General features: G+C 34.3%; 1 protein-coding gene across 3 annotated transcripts in view; it reads right to left on the bottom strand.

Moving 5' to 3' along the window:
* Positions 1-16,131, bottom strand: part of CNBD1 (cyclic nucleotide binding domain containing 1) — a 460,555-nt gene that overhangs the window by 36,847 nt on the left and 407,577 nt on the right. For all 3 annotated transcript variants that reach the window (XM_042973091.1, XM_015538490.2, XM_042973093.1), the window contains one exon: positions 12,035-12,102. In XM_042973091.1, coding sequence (XP_042829025.1) covers positions 12,035-12,102 — 68 coding nt within the window. The remainder of the gene's footprint in view (positions 1-12,034; positions 12,103-16,131) is intronic.

Genomic DNA, 16,131 nt, shown 5'->3' with positions numbered 1-16,131 from the left:
TGATAATGATTACTATGAACTCAGTTTATTTTCTTTTCTTGTTAAAAGATGTACCTTAAAAAGTTTTCTTACGAAAATGTATGCAAAACTACAAAATAAAATAAATCAAGACTGACTGGGAAAATTGGGACAGAGGCAAAATGAGGATAGGAAAAGGAGATGATGTCAGAAGTAAGATGAGTACACTGAAAGCATACCAAATGTTCCTGTACATCTGCTAGAGACAGGACACAAATTTAGCCCAAAGCTTTCTAGTAGTCAACACAAAGAAGGATCAATGATTCATTTAATGGGTCACAGTATCCTTGAAATAAAAACAAAACACTTATTCAGGAAAAGACCTATTACTGGCACTATAACCAAAAAAACATTTCCAATGTGTCTTAATAAAAAGAATATTGGAAATTACATCCATGCCTACATTTTTACAATATAGTATAGTCAGAAGTGCTCTGACATTTCTAGTATAACATCCTCAAATTAGACCATGCTATGACATAGGACACAAGCAATCTAATTGCCAAAGCAATCTAATTTGGATGGACACAATCATCAGATGATATCCCTTAACCCTGCAATCCACTACAGACTGTCTAAAGCAGTCAGCTTAATATTCTCATTTTGCCCTAGGAGCTGTCCTGTGTGCACACTTGAGTGCTCATGTATACAAATGGGAACATGGGTAGGAGATCCAACACCACTTTCAACACAGAAAGTTTAATAATTTATTATTTTTGGCTCCATTTTTATATACTGTGGCTTATATGTAGAAAGGCTTGAAATTGGTTTATTGTTTGTTTACTTATAAGGATAGTTTTGAAAGTTCTAGATCTGACCAAAAGGCTAGCAGAAATATTGTTTAGGAAATTCTCAATCACTAATTCTCAAATGAGTAAGAATAAGTGACAATTACGTCCATGTTATTCTCCCTAACAGCTTTTTGTAATATTACTATTTTATTTTATTTTATTGTCCCATACAAAACCAATTGCTTTAAGAGTTAGTAGAACTAAAAAAGGGTTGTCATCATATTTTGAAAAGTAATAGCACTGATGAGGAATACATGCACCTAACAGATAACTTGGATTGGTGTAAGAGTCAAAGTAGTTTGGTTTTTATTTCAGGACCAAATAACAAAGTTTAAAAATATGTTTTTGGATCAGTGCCAAGTTAAATTTGAAAGGAGTCTGAGTGCAAGCATTTATAAAACTTTTAAAAATGCAGGTGTCTGACATACATTTCAAATATCCTGAATTAGAAATTGCAAAGAGCAAATCAAATATAGTTGTTTTAAAAGTTCCATAGGTGACCCTTATGTATGCCAAGTTAACACTCATATATTTGTTTTAAATACATTAAATAGGGAAAATATTACAAAAACTAAAATAATTTCTTTCTTCACTTTAAAAATTAAGTACATTCAGACTGATCACTGAGACAAATTCAAAAAGAAATTAAAAAAGACACATATACCACATTATTGTAGGATGAAGAAACATTACACCTACAAGCCTCGTCCATTTTGCCATCATACTGCCTTCCCTTTCTTAGAATATCAACCACTCTGGTAAGTGCAGAATGCCAGGAGCACAGACTTGGGACTCCATGTGTTCTTGTGGCCATGTGTGTCCACTGCTATGCTCCTCATTGCAGTCATGAGCCACTCAGTGAAATATTGCACACGCAATACAAAATTTCAGTCAGGTAAAATTGTAGACACTGGAACAAGCATTATAAATTGAATTTTCTAGAGAGTATTTATTCTTTTTTTGGTGCAACACATATGTGTTTTTACAGAGATTTTCAGAAAATTTCAGGAAGTAACATAGTCACTGATAGATGAACCAAGGAATAGAGAAGTTCCAAGTAAAACAGAACTTCTTAATTTTCCTTCTGCCTTCCCATCTACCACAATTGCTAGAGTAAAATACTGGATTTTATTTTTAAATTAAATCTAATTGTTCTGCTCCATTACAAACCTGATTTGCTTCAAGAGTAACAAAAAAAAAAATGGTTTTTCACAAGCTACAAAGTATCTCCTGAGTATATTTTTCCGTTTTAAAAATATCTAGTTTTATTCTTCTTAACATGTCTTACCAAATATGACATTATATACTGAGGATAAATAAATTTATTGGTTTGATCTAATATTGAACTTGATTCATACTGCTTTAAATGTTTTTCATTATTCTCTCTGCTCCTTTTTGCTCTCTTTTCAACTTGCGTGAGTCAACTCTAGTTTAAAGTAGTGTCTCTCTAGTTTTTCTGTATTTACAATGTTTTCTGTACATTCTGTCAGCAATTACTTATATACCTACCATACTTCTATTGTTCTGCATGAGTCTCATTTATTTATTAAGTCATGGTCACAAAGTATCTTCCTTGAAGTCTAGCCTTTCCACAAAGAATAAAGTAAGAGAAAAGGAGTCTCTATTTCATGCACATGGAAAAACCTTAACATAGAAATGTTTAAAAGATAGAACAGTTAACTGTCTTAAGTAAAGGTATTCCTGTGGCGGAAACCATGTGGGTACAAGGGAGACTTTATTTGAACATTTCAGATATTAGGGAATGACAGACAGCTTAGAACCATTCATTGGGGAAAAAATACTGCCAGATAGTTGTTAAAAAAAGTACTGTGGGCAAGTCCCTCATATGGAAAGCCAGAGAAAAGTGGTAGAGCCTAAATATGGAAATAAAACTAACAAGGAAAGATGTTTTGATTCATGTTTTTCAGCAGAAATATATGCAGAACTTCTACTTCTGGGTAAAGTGGATTACCTTGTGGTAGACTATCATTCCATTGAGCACAATTAGAAAAGCTGTGAAAAATCATTTTTTAAAAGCCTTCAGGTATCTGAAAATCCCATGAAGACATAAAGATCTGGTAATCTGGAATTGAGCTCTCAATGTGGGGCCGATTGTTACTTTGGGGTCATTTACTGGTTCTGTTTGAGAAATTTGCCTAGACAGAGAGTTATTAGCTCTCAGTAATGAGAAATCATCTGAGATTTTAGTGGTCTCTTGTGTTTATAGTGACAAAATTAAAGACTTTATGGGCCTGAAACACATGGTAAATTATCCCTGTCATCCCTGAAGCTGTGCAGGGCAAGAACCTAAAATGCTTAGCCCAAAACTATTTGGAAAAAAAAACCCTAAATTTTTAGCAATCATTCCTGGAGAGGCAAAAATAGATTTCAGAAACTGTTAGGGAAGGGGCCCACAGGATGTTTTCAAATTCCACTAAAAACACTGGTGAGTGACCAGAATGAAATAATAGACTTGAGTGTTATTACCAAAGTTGTGATGCAGCCTTAATTCCTTGGTTGCTTTAAGTTCTGAATACCCCATTCTGTCCTCCTACTAAAGAAACAAAGAACCTTATCACTAGGAGGATATCATGTGAAGTCCCATGAATTTTTCGACAAAATATCCAGCATTAGATTGAAAATTACCAGGCATGACAATAAACAAGACAATGTGACAGAGGACCAACGGGGAAAAAAAAAAGAACTTGATGGTCTAGATGCACAGATGATTCAGATGCTATGGTAGATAAGGACATTAACATAACTTTGACAGTTTTGTTTTGTTAGGTCTTTAGCATTTCCTACATTTATAAACTCATCTGTTTGCCATCTGCAAACAGATTATTTTACTTCTTTCTTTCCAATTTGGAAGCTTTCTTTTTCTTGCCTAATTGTTTTGGCCAGGATTTCTGGTACTATGCTGAGTAGAAGTGGTGTGGTGGTCATCCTTGCCTTGGTCCTGATCTTAGGAAAAACTTTTGATTTGACACTGAGTATATTAACTGTGGGCTTGTAATGTATGGTCATTAGTATGTTGAGATACCTTCCTACTATACCAAGTTTACTGACAGTTTTTATCATGAAAGGGTAATGAATTTTGTCAAATGTTTTTTATGTATATATTTCTATGATCATGCAATTTTTATCTGTCATTCTATAAATTTGATATATCATATTAATTGATTTATGTTCAACCATCCTTGTTCAGAGGTAAATCCCACTTGTTAATGAGGTCTCATACTTTTAATGTATTGTTGAATTGGTTTGTTAGTATTTTGTTGAAGATTTTTGATTCTGTGTCCTCCAAGGATATTGGGGTGTGGTTTTCTTACAGTGTCTTTGTTCTGGTTTTAAAGCTGCAGGGCACAAAATCAACATCAGTTGCATTTCTATATGCTAACAATCAGCTATTCGAAAAGGAAATTAAGAAAATAATCCCATTTACAATAGCATCAAACCAAGGAGATAAAAAACTTATACACTGAAACTGTAAAACAGTGACAAAAGAAATTAAAGAAGTCAGTACTAAATGAAAAGACAACTTGTATTCATGGACTGGAAGAATTAATATTAAAATAGCCATACTACTCAAAGTGGTCTACAGACTCAGTGCAATCCCTGTAAAAACCCCAATGATATTTTTTTACAGAAATAGAAAACAATCTTAAAATTCCTATGAAGCCACAAAGATCCCAAAATAGTCAAAGCAATCTTGAGAGAAAAAAAGCAAAGCTGGAGGTATCATACTTCTTGATATCAAATTACAAAGCTATAGCAATTAAAATGGTATCTTACTAGTATAGAAGCCGACATATAGATCAGTGGAACAGAATAAAGAGGCCCCAAATAGACCTACACGTATACCATTGACTGATTTTTAACAAGAATGACAAGAATATGCAATGGAGAAAGAATCATTTCTTCAACAAATGGTGTTAGGAAAACTGGATATACACATGCAAAAGAATGAAACTGGACCTTTATCTTACACCATATATAAATATCAACTCAAAGTGAATTAAAGAGTTAAAAGTTAAGGCTTGAAACAATAAAACTCATAGAAGAAAATACAGGAGAAAAGCTTCATGACATCAATCTCTGCAATGACTTCTTGAAAGAGACACCCAAAGCACAAGCAACAAAAGCAAATATATAGAAGTGGGACTGTATTACACCAAAAAGCTCCTGCACAATGAAGGAAACAATCAACAAAATGAATAAATGACCTATGAAATGGGAGAAAATATTGGCAAACCATATATTTGATAGTGGTTAATATCCAAAATACAGTAGGAACTCCTTCAATTCAATAGAAAAAAAATACAAATAATGGATAAAAATGGGCAAACAACTTGAATAGCTATTCCTCCAAAGAGGACACACAAATGGCCAACGCATGTATGAAAAGGTGCTCAACATCACTAATCAGGGAAATGCAAATCAAAACTACAATAAGATATTACCTCATACTTGTCATGATGGCTATTATTAAAAAAACAAAAGATAACTGTTGGTGAGAATATGGAGAAATTGGAACCCTTGTATACTGTTGGTGGAAATCTAAAATGGTGCAGTCACTATGAAAAACATATGGAGATTCCTCAAAAATTAAAATAGAGCTACTATATGACCCAGCAATGCCACTAATGGGTATATATTCAAAAGAATTGAAATCAAGATCTAGAGGTGATATCTTCAGTCCCATGCCCATTGATGCATTATTCACAATAGTCAATATATGGATAAAACCTAAATGTCCATCATCATTTGGATAAAGAAATGTGGTATATACATACAATGGAATATTATTCCACCTTAAAAAAAGAAGGAAATTCTGCCATATGCAACAACATGTATGAATTGGAGGATATTATGCTAAATGAAACAACCAGTCATAGAAGGACATATGTTGCCTGATTCCAACTATATGAGATATCTGAATAGTCAACTCATAGCAACAGGGAGTAGAATAGTGGTTTCTAGGGGCTGTGGGGAGAAGGGAATAAGGAGTTGTTGTTCAATAGGTATAAAGTATCAGTTACACAAATGAGTAAGTTCTAGAGATGACGTATACAACTCTGCATCTATAGTTAATATTACGTAAGCATTTAAAAATTTTTTCAGAGGGTAGATCTCATGTTAAGTGTTCTTACCACAGTAAAAAAAAAAAAACAAAAAAAAAAACAGAAAAAAAACCTCAAAACTTTGACTAATGTGTTAAAGAAAATGTGGAAAAAATGGGCTGAAATGATGAAGAAATGTAGCTACTATCTGATAATTGAAACCTATATTTTTTTAAATTTTTTTAATGTTTATTTCTGAGGCAGAGAGACAGAGCATTGAGTGGGGGAGGGGCAGAGAGAGAGAGAGAGAGACAGACAGACAGACAGACTCAGAAGCAGGCTCCAGGCTCAGAGCTATCAGCACAGAGCTGGATGCGGGGCTCAGACTCACAAACCGTGAGATCATGACCTGAGCCAAAGTCGGTCGCTCAACCAACTGAGCCACCCAGGCACCCCAAAAACCTGTATGTTTTTTATTCAATTTATTTAAACTAAACAACAACAAAAAAACCCGAATATACCTATTTCTCCCAACCCACTTCCCACCTCTGGCAACTATTAATCTGTTTTCAGTTTCTATGAGCTTTTTATTTTTCTTTATTATTGTTTTTTTTTAGATTCCACATATAAAAGAGATCAATATTTGTCCTTTTCTGACTGACTTATTTCACTTAGCATATGCCCTCAAGGCCCATTCATTTTGTGACAAATGGCAAGATTTCATTCTTTTTTAATAGCTAAACAATATTCTATTGTTTATATATACCACAATTTCTTTACCCATTCATCCATCGATGGACACTAAGGTTGGTTCCATATCTTGGCTATTACAAATAATGCTGCAATGAACATACAGAGGTGCATATATCTTTTCAAATTAGTGGGGGTTTTTTGTTTCCTTTAGATAAATACTCAGATTTGGAAGTTAAGAGCTCAACAGCTAGATTTAACAGCAAATTAAAGTAGAATATAGGATTGGTGAGTGGAAGAAAGAAGAATTAAAAGTATGCAAATACACTGAGGCAGAGATAAAAAGAAATATATAGAAAATGTGTATGAGAAAGGACACCCAGACTACAAATTTCTCACATATATTTAAATGGAGTCTGAAATGGAGAGGAAAGAAATGGGGCAGAATCATTATTTGGAAAAAAATCCTGGCTGAGAATTTTCCAAAACTAATGAAAGATATATACCAGTAGATTCAAAAAGCTCTAAGACCTAAACAGAATAAACAGAAATAAAACCAAAGCCAAAGGTTGGCACATCAAAATAGACCCCCTGAAAAGCAACAACAAATAGAAAAATTTTAAATCCCAGCAGGTTATTTTCTGGATATTGGTAAGTTGATTTTATGGTAAAATTTAAATGGAAATTCAGAGAGGACGAGAATTGGGAAGGCAATCATGAAGAAAAACAGAGCAGCAGGATATAGTCTATAAAAAGTCAGAATTTATATATAATTGTCAAAAATTAAGCTATGCTCCCATTGGTGTGGGGAAAGAAACACATATTTATATTACATAACAGTGAATACGTAAAGAAATATATAATCACCTGATTTATAAAAACGATGGCAATGTGGTTCAATGAGTAAAGGATGGTCTTTTAAGTACATAAAGCAGGGAAAATTGGACATATGTAAAAAACAAAAACAAAACAAAATACTTGACCTTAAATTCATATCATACACAGAAGCCATATCCAGATTGATTGTAGATTAGTTGTGAAAGAGTTTTTAAAACTCTATAGAGTTTTTAAAAGTAAACACAAAATTAGAGAGAGTTTGAGCAGATGAGTGGAGAATAACATCCAGGCTGGATTTCAATGCTGGCTCTTTGTGGCCATAAGAATTCGGCTTTGTTTAAACATCCAATAATTATACAGGCACTACTGAGCTGTGTCTGAAACTCCTCATTTTTACAAACTAGTCAAAATAATTGTAGGTCTGTGAAAAAACGCTGATCAGGATGAATGAGGTGCATAAAAGATACAGGTGTTTTATGTAGATATATATTCTGCTCTTTTAATTTTGATTTTGCCGGAATTAGCTAACAAAATAAGACTATCTTGTGCAAACACTCTTGTCTCACTTTCATCACAGTGATTTAATCCAAAAAATGCAGCTGAGAGCTGCACCTTAATCACAAATCTCAGTTAAGTTCTCAAAATATAATCCAGATGTTGTCCTCTTTGGGCACTTCTATCCTCACCACACATTATTTTTAAAGGAAGACTCAACATGTGTCCAAATTCAGTCATAAGAAAACATTGAAAGCACCAGAGCAAGTCATGTAAATTTCACTAGTAGATGCCCTTGAAGGAGGCAAAATTTGAAGTAGCTTTAGAATTGTCAGAAAACAACATAGTGACAAATACAGAATTAAAAATGAATACTTGCATGAACCTTAACACATTGGAGAAGAGTGTTTTACTTTTCTTATGCTACATGGTTTAACACATGTGACTGGCTTTGTATTCAGCATCTCTTCTTGCCCCAGTCCCTAAACCTGAAGTTGAATTTGACACCTTTTTCCACTGAACATAAAAGCAAAATATCACATAAAAATCATTAGTGACCAATTGGAGATTCTGAGGGAAAACAGAACTTTTACTTTCAAACCTGACACTGCAAACAACTTAAAAGTTTAATTAGAAACGTGTATTTTCTTCTAAGTCTCTCTCTGACCACACTTCCAACCTAGGATTTTCTCCTTGTTCCATTTGCTCTTTCTGCTGCCTCTTAAATACCTATTTCTCAGATTTATCACATTCCCCATTATGTTCAGATCCCCAGAATGCATAGATTACATCTTTGCTCACACAGGTGGCAGTTCCAGCAAGTTAGCCAGTCCTTTCTAGCAGTTCTTATCTCCAATTACCCTGTGAATAAAATACTCTTTCTCATTTATACCTCTCCTACAAAAAATATCTGCATCCACCTCAAAAAATCTCAAGGAGAAGACAACACCAGAATGTACTTGTGATACTCAGGGCTCCACTGACTACTGCCTTAAACTCCTCTCCCAACTAAGGAATAAAAGGACCTTCTCAATATTCTCTTCTGGGTAGTGTTTCTGATCCAGTCTGATGACTTAGCTTTGAAGAAAGTCACTTTTTAATTCTGGAGTTGTCCCTATCAGTAGAGTCAGGCAAAGTTATAGTTTGACCAGTAGAGGTTAGTAGGTATATCTCAAGGTCACGGAATATGCAGTTAGTGCTATGAAAGGGGGAAGGGGTACAGAGGTGAACTCAGAAGTTCAGTCCTCATCACATTTCATCCTGAGTCAGAGCCCACCTGACAGAAACATCTTTAGGTGGGTACTTCCTCCACTTTAGCTGCTAATTCTGGTATCTCTGCCTTACTTTCAAACTGCTCTCATTTCATGAGCTTAATTTCTCTATGACAAGAATATAGTTTCTACCCTTAAAAAAACTAAAATAAGTGTGGCTTCATGTTTCTACTTCCTAGTCTTGGGAAGTCCATTGTTTTTATTTCCAAATCTGCTTCTTCATGTCCCTGTTGGTCATATCAGCTCAGTGTAGGACAACCATCAGGCCAGAATTAAATTAGTGGGCAATTTCAGTGTCCAGGGCAAGTTCTGAAGGTCAATTTCTTCCTGTTCTCTTTAGTACATATGACCTCAGGCAGCTAAGCCACATGTGAGTAATCTGCAAATGGCCCACTTTGAACTGATAACAGAAGTGTCAAGTCAGTGATTCCATTTTATCTGCTAAGGGTGGGCATTATTACCTCTAATCTTCTTCCTCCTGCATCAGCTTTACTAAGAGACAGATAGGAAGGGTAAATTTTTCGTTTTAAATGAATTCAAGGTCTTTCCACGAAGGCTTATTTATAAATTGCTCTTGAAGTGACTACCTCTGGGTAATCTAACACTTTCTCCACATCATCTTATCACAAATCTTATTACAAAGTCTCTGGAGTTCTAACATGTATGTAGAAGTCTTTTATTACCTGCCTTTTTGACTTATGATCAGAATCTTGTCATCTTAATCCTGGCTATTTTCCACTTTATAACATATTGCCCCCCAAAGAAAGACATGTCCACCTTATGTAATTCTTAGCACTGGTCTTGAAAATGATTTTGTAATCTTTCTCATTTCTCTACTTTATACCTCTTACTCCTGAGAATTTCAGTGGTATATTCTGACCACAAATCAAAATATTTTTCTGATGTCACTGGCATTGCATTCCCCATACATTTCTCTCTTTTCTGGTAGCTTTTGACCTCAAAAAAATCATTCTAATACTTGGTTGATGACCAAATCACCCAATAGAGTACTTTCTCCAAGAAACTCTACATCTACAGACAACATCTGCCATGGGTATCTTATTAGAATCTTGGAAAGATTTTGATATTAAGAAATTGGTTAACTTCTGTAGTTCAATTATATATTCATTACTAGCCCAAGACTTTAGAATATCATTTACTGATTCTCTCACTCAATACATGAAATGGTACATGAATTTAGCACTTTATTTTAATCTTCAGTATTAAACTTTGCAAATACTCATAATGTTTCTCTCCTATGAAGTCATACACCAACTATCATCATGGTTTGTGTCATTTGGCAACTATAGTGAGGAAACACTCTTGTTTCACTTTCATCATGATGATTTAATAAAAAATACATATGAGAACTGCACCTTAATCACAAATCCCAGTTAAGTTCTCAAAACATAACCCAGATTTTGTCCTTTTGGGGGGACTTCTATGCTCGCCACATATTAGTCTCAAAGAAAGACTCAACATGTGTCCAAATTCAACCATAAGAAAACACTGAAAGTATCAGAGTGAATCATGTGGATTTCACTAATGCGTTTTGTGGGGAGACAGAGGGCAAAGCTAGCACTGAGAACCACACTATAATCAGGTTAGTTTTTAAAAATTCCATCTATGGATGTCTGGTCTTCCAAGACCCTATTTGGTTAAACTGTTAATCTGTTTCCTTTTCTTTTGACATCTCTACCTTTTTCTCATATCATACATCATAACCTGCCACCTTTTACAAACACCCTTTCCAGACATGTGGACTTGGATTCTGCCTCCTTTTCATGTGGAACAATACCATCAGGCCACCTGGTCTTCTCCAGACCTCTCTGGAATGTTATGGATTCTTCATTATATGATAAAGTTTTTCAAGGGTTTCTTCACATTTCTTGTATTAGTTATCAAATATTCTAATTGAACTATTCTCACATGATCTAATTTATAATGTTCCTCTACTCATTCTATAGCATATTGTAAACATAAGTTTTGTAGATTTGGCATAACGTGTATTTATTTCAACTACAATACTTTAGTCACATAAAACGGACATGCTAAAACTGTTTAAATGTATGCTCTTAAAAATGTGAAATTCTAAAAATTATTTTATTGTGCTAAAAACGCTTAACATGAGATTATCCTTTTAACAGATTTTTAATTAACAATACAGTATTGCTATCTATAGTGACAATGTTGTATAATATATCTCTAGAACATATTAATCTTGCATAGCTGAAATTTTATTAATTATACTATTGATTTTATTGATTATTGATTTTATTTATACATTGATTGGCAACTATCCATTTCTCTGGCTTCCAACCCCTGACAACAACAATTCTATTTTTTGCTTCCATGAGTCTAATTTACATACGTCCTATATGTGGAATCATGGAATATTTGTCCTTCTGTGACTGATTTATTTCATTTAGCAGAATATCCTCGAGGTTCATCCATGTTGTCACATATAGTAAGTAGGCATGCAAAAGAATGAAACTGGGCCCTTCCCTTACATCATACACAAAAATCAACTCAAAATTAATTACAGACTTAAATATAAGATCTGAAATTGTAAAACTCCTAGAAGAAAACATAGGTGAAACTCTTATGCAAGGCTAATTATATGGTACATTTTTGTTGATATATGAAAGTTTGTGTAGTCTTTTATAAATCTCTATATTACCAAAAGTATTACCATAACTAACATTAAAATACATAAATACGTGTAAATATCCTACTGTATTATTTTCTAGAGAGTGGATAATATTCCAGTCATTTAGTAGCAAGGCTACCGAACATTAAAATATAATAGATGCTTGCATTTAATTACTATGGATAATGATATTTATTATAAGTTGACCATTTTACTTACATCTTTCAGATGACCAAAAGTTGGTTTAGCTGTATGGAGCATAAGTTGCTTGGTCACTGGGTCTAATTCTAAAGGAAAACCAAAGAAAATATTTAGAATGTACTCAAAAGTAGTAAAAAAATAAACAAAGAGTGGAAAAGTTGTTAATATTTATCAATATTTTTATATGGAAGACCAAATTGGATTTCCCCTAATAATAAAATTGACTACTCATTTGTACTTTTTCCTAAATTCACATTCACGGATACTCTGATCATCACAGAGAATTTTAGCAAAAATTAATCTAATTTGTACAATGTCTAACTTCATAATCAGAAATTAGAAAGTGTTCTATACTTAAAATGTGGCAGACATGTTATTACAGATATGTAATATCAGTGTCTCTTTATTATTACAATGCCACATGTAATTTCATGTCTGTAAGATTATTGGTTGACTACCCCAAAGCCATTACATTATCCCTTGCCAAAATCACTTTATGAGAAGCTAAAAACACTAGATTATTTGCTTTTTCATGCTCCTAGAATCTCATTCTCCTAAGGCATAGGCATGTGGACAAACATAATGATAATTTATCATCCAAATGGGAAAACATTTGAGAATAAAGAGGAGTTATTTATAGTTGTTCTTGGACAATAGAGTGAGCATACCAGAAATTTAACCAATGGGATTTAAGAGGTAGTGTGCTGGGAGACTTTTGGGGAAATCTAAATTCCAGGATTTAAAAACAGTCTGCAGTGGGCAACTGCCTGTTATGTTCTGGACAAAGCTGTATTGGATCACAGAGCCTGCAGCAGCATTCTGGATGCATGAAAAGACAAGACTATGGACAACAGCCAACACATTGAGGATAGCACAGTGAACAGACAGAGAATCTTTGCTGACATCATTGGACAGTTTGCCTCTTCTTACCTAATAAATAACTTTATCCTTTTAATTAGGTGTCTTTTTCAACTCGTGCCAAAAGCATCCTAAATAATATATTCATTAATATTAATATGTACTAAAAATTGGGACCATGATATTTCATGTGCAATCCATTAAATTAACTATTGGACAAACTTTTTGATCATTTTTCCTCCTTAGTTTTATGTAGTCTTTATAATCTCTGTCTTCTTCAATATTGGAATATATGATGAATCTACCAATATTTTTAAGGTAAAGAGGTCAGTGTCAAAACACACTATGTAATATCAGCAAACCTATTAGCCAATTTTATAGTTGGCTTAAAAATCAATCACTAATTAAAATCATGATGTTAACTTAGTATCTTGAAAAATAAAAGTTGCTCTAAGTAACAGAATTTAAAAAAACACTGGAGTAGTTAATAACTCAAATTCATTTGACTGTAATATTAGAACACATTTAAGTTAGCTAAACTAAAAAAGTATATGCTTGAAAAGGGCATACAAAATAAAAAGAGTAGAGTGACAACATGGCATAATGAAACACTAAATATGGGATAAGAAATATTAGGAAACAAGGATGCTAGCTTTGTACATTGGAAACTATGCAATCCTTCTCATACTGTTGCATTTGCTTCCCCTTAAAGTATCTGTCCACTTTCTTCACTGCCTCATTTTATATAACATTAATATGAGAGGCCCCCAAATCAACTTGACATAATCTTATAATTCAGGAAACTACCAGTTGACCCAGTACTTATGACAGAGTTCATTTATTGAGAAAAGATAATTGGCTTGTCCCAACCTATAAATTTGTTCACATCAATTAAGGATACATCCCTAATTTGATACATCAATTAAAAGAGACTGATTAAGGAGCTCTTTTTTCTGGGTCTGTGAGTGGGAAACAGAAATGAAATTGGTATAAGAAGCCAAGGAAACTCAAAGTTGATTGAGCATATTAAATGCTAGACACCACCAGACAAATTTCATGTTATTTTGTGCAATTCTCACATAATTTCTACAAGATAGGTATTCTTGCAACAATTTCACAAATGAGAAATTGAGGCCTCAGGAAAATTAAGCAAGTGACATTGCCAAGATTTTAGCCAAAGTTTGTCTATCTCAAAAAAGGTAGAAAATGGATAATGACCTCATTTTAAGTCATAGATATAGTTTCCACTTTTGTTTTTCATTAACAGAAGACACATCACAGAATTGTATGGATTTTTCCTCAGTTTTATGGGTATAAAAGTATAGGAACATCATTGTTGTAATAGATGTTAGCATTAATATTCATGTTTTTTTAAACACCATCCTTAGGTTGCCCAGATAATGATGTTGCATTTAATAATTTAGAATATCAAGCAATTTATATCAGAGAAAAGAACACATAGCTAAATTGTAACTAGGAAGCAGTTTTTTTTTAATATATGAAATTTATTGTCAAATTGGTTTCCATACAACACCCAGTGCTCATCCCAAAAGGTGCCCTCCTCAATACCCATCACCCACCCTCCCCTCCCTCCCACCCCCCATCAACCTTCAGTTTGTTCTCAGTTTTTAACAGTCTCTTATGTTTTGGTTCTTTCCCACTCTAACCTCTTTTTTTTTTTCTTCCCCTCCCCCATGGGTTTCTGTTAGGTTTCTCAGGATCCACATAAGAGTGAAACCATATGGTATCTGTCTTTCTCTGTATGGCTTATTTCACTTAGCATCACACTCTCCAGTTCCATCCATGTTGCTACAAAGGGCCATATTTCGTTCTTTCTCATTGCCATGTAGTACTCCATTGTGTATATAAACCACAATTTCTTTATCCATTCATCAGTTGATGGACATTTAGGCTCTTTCCATAATTTGGCTATTGTTGAGAGTGCTGCTATAAACATTGGGGTACAAGTGCCCCTATGCATCAGTACTCCTGTATCCCTTGGATAAATTCCTAGCAGTGCTATTGCTGGGTCCTAGGGTAGGTCTATTTTTAATTTTCTGAGGAACCTCCACACTGCTTTCCAGAGCGGCTGCACCAATTTGCATTCCCACCAACAGTGCAAGAGGGTTCCCGTTTCTCCACATCCTCTCCAGCATCTATAGTCTCCTGATTTCTTCATTTTGGCCACTCTGACTGGCGTGAGGTGATATCTGAGTGTGGTTTTGATTTGTATTTCCCTGATAAGGAGTGACGTTGAACATCTTTTCATGTGCCTGTTGGCCATCCGGATGTCTACTTTAGAGAAGTGTCTATTCATGTTTTCTGCCCATTTCTTCACTGGGTTATTTGTTTTTCGGGTGTGGAGTTTGGTGAGCTCTTTATAGATTTTGGATACTAGCCCTTTGTCCGATATGTCATTTGCAAATATCTTTTCCCATTCCGTTGGTTGCCTTTTAGTTTTGTTGGTTGTTTCCTTTGCTGTGAAGAAGCTTTTTATTTTCATAAGGTCCCAGTAATTCACTTTTGCTTTTAATTCCCTTGCCTTTGGGGATGTGTCGAGTAAGAGATTGCTACGGCTGAGGTCAGAGAGGTCATTTCCTGCTTTCTCCTCTAGGGTTTTGATGGTTTCCTGTCTCACATTCAGGTCCTTTATCCATTTTGAGTTTATTTTTGTGAATGGTGTGAGAAAGTGGTCTAGTTTCAACTTTCTGCATGTTGCTGTCTAGTTCTCCCAGCACCATTTGTTAAAGAGACTGTCTTTTTTCCATTGGATGTTCTTTCCTGCTTTGTCAAAGATTAGTTGGCCATACGTTTGTGGGTCTAGTTCTGGGGTTTCTATTCTATTCCATTGGTCTATGTGTCTGTTTTTGTGCCAATAGCATGCTGTCTTCATGATTACAGCTTTGTAGTGGAGGCTAAAGTCTGGGATTGTGATGCCTCCTGCTTTGGTCTTCTTCTTCAAAATTACTTTGGCTATTCGGGGCCTTTTGTGGTTCCATATGAATTTTAGGATTGCTTGTTCTAGTTTCGAGAAGAATGCTGGTGCAATTTTGATTGGGATTGCATTGAATGTGTAGATAGCTTTGGGTAGTATTGACATTTTGACAATATTTATTCTTCCAATCCATGAGCAGGGAATGTCTTTCCATTTCTTTATATCTTCTTCAATTTCCTTCATAAGCTTTCTATAGTTTTCAGCATACAGATCTTTTACATCTTTGGTTAGATTTATTCCTAGGTATTTTATGCTTCTTGGT

The sequence above is a fragment of the Panthera tigris genome, chromosome F2 (assembly GCF_018350195.1).
Source record: "Panthera tigris isolate Pti1 chromosome F2, P.tigris_Pti1_mat1.1, whole genome shotgun sequence".
NCBI lineage: Eukaryota > Metazoa > Chordata > Mammalia > Carnivora > Felidae > Panthera > Panthera tigris.
The sequence above is the reverse complement of the archived record's forward strand: the minus strand, read 5'-3'. Positions and strand labels throughout refer to the sequence as shown.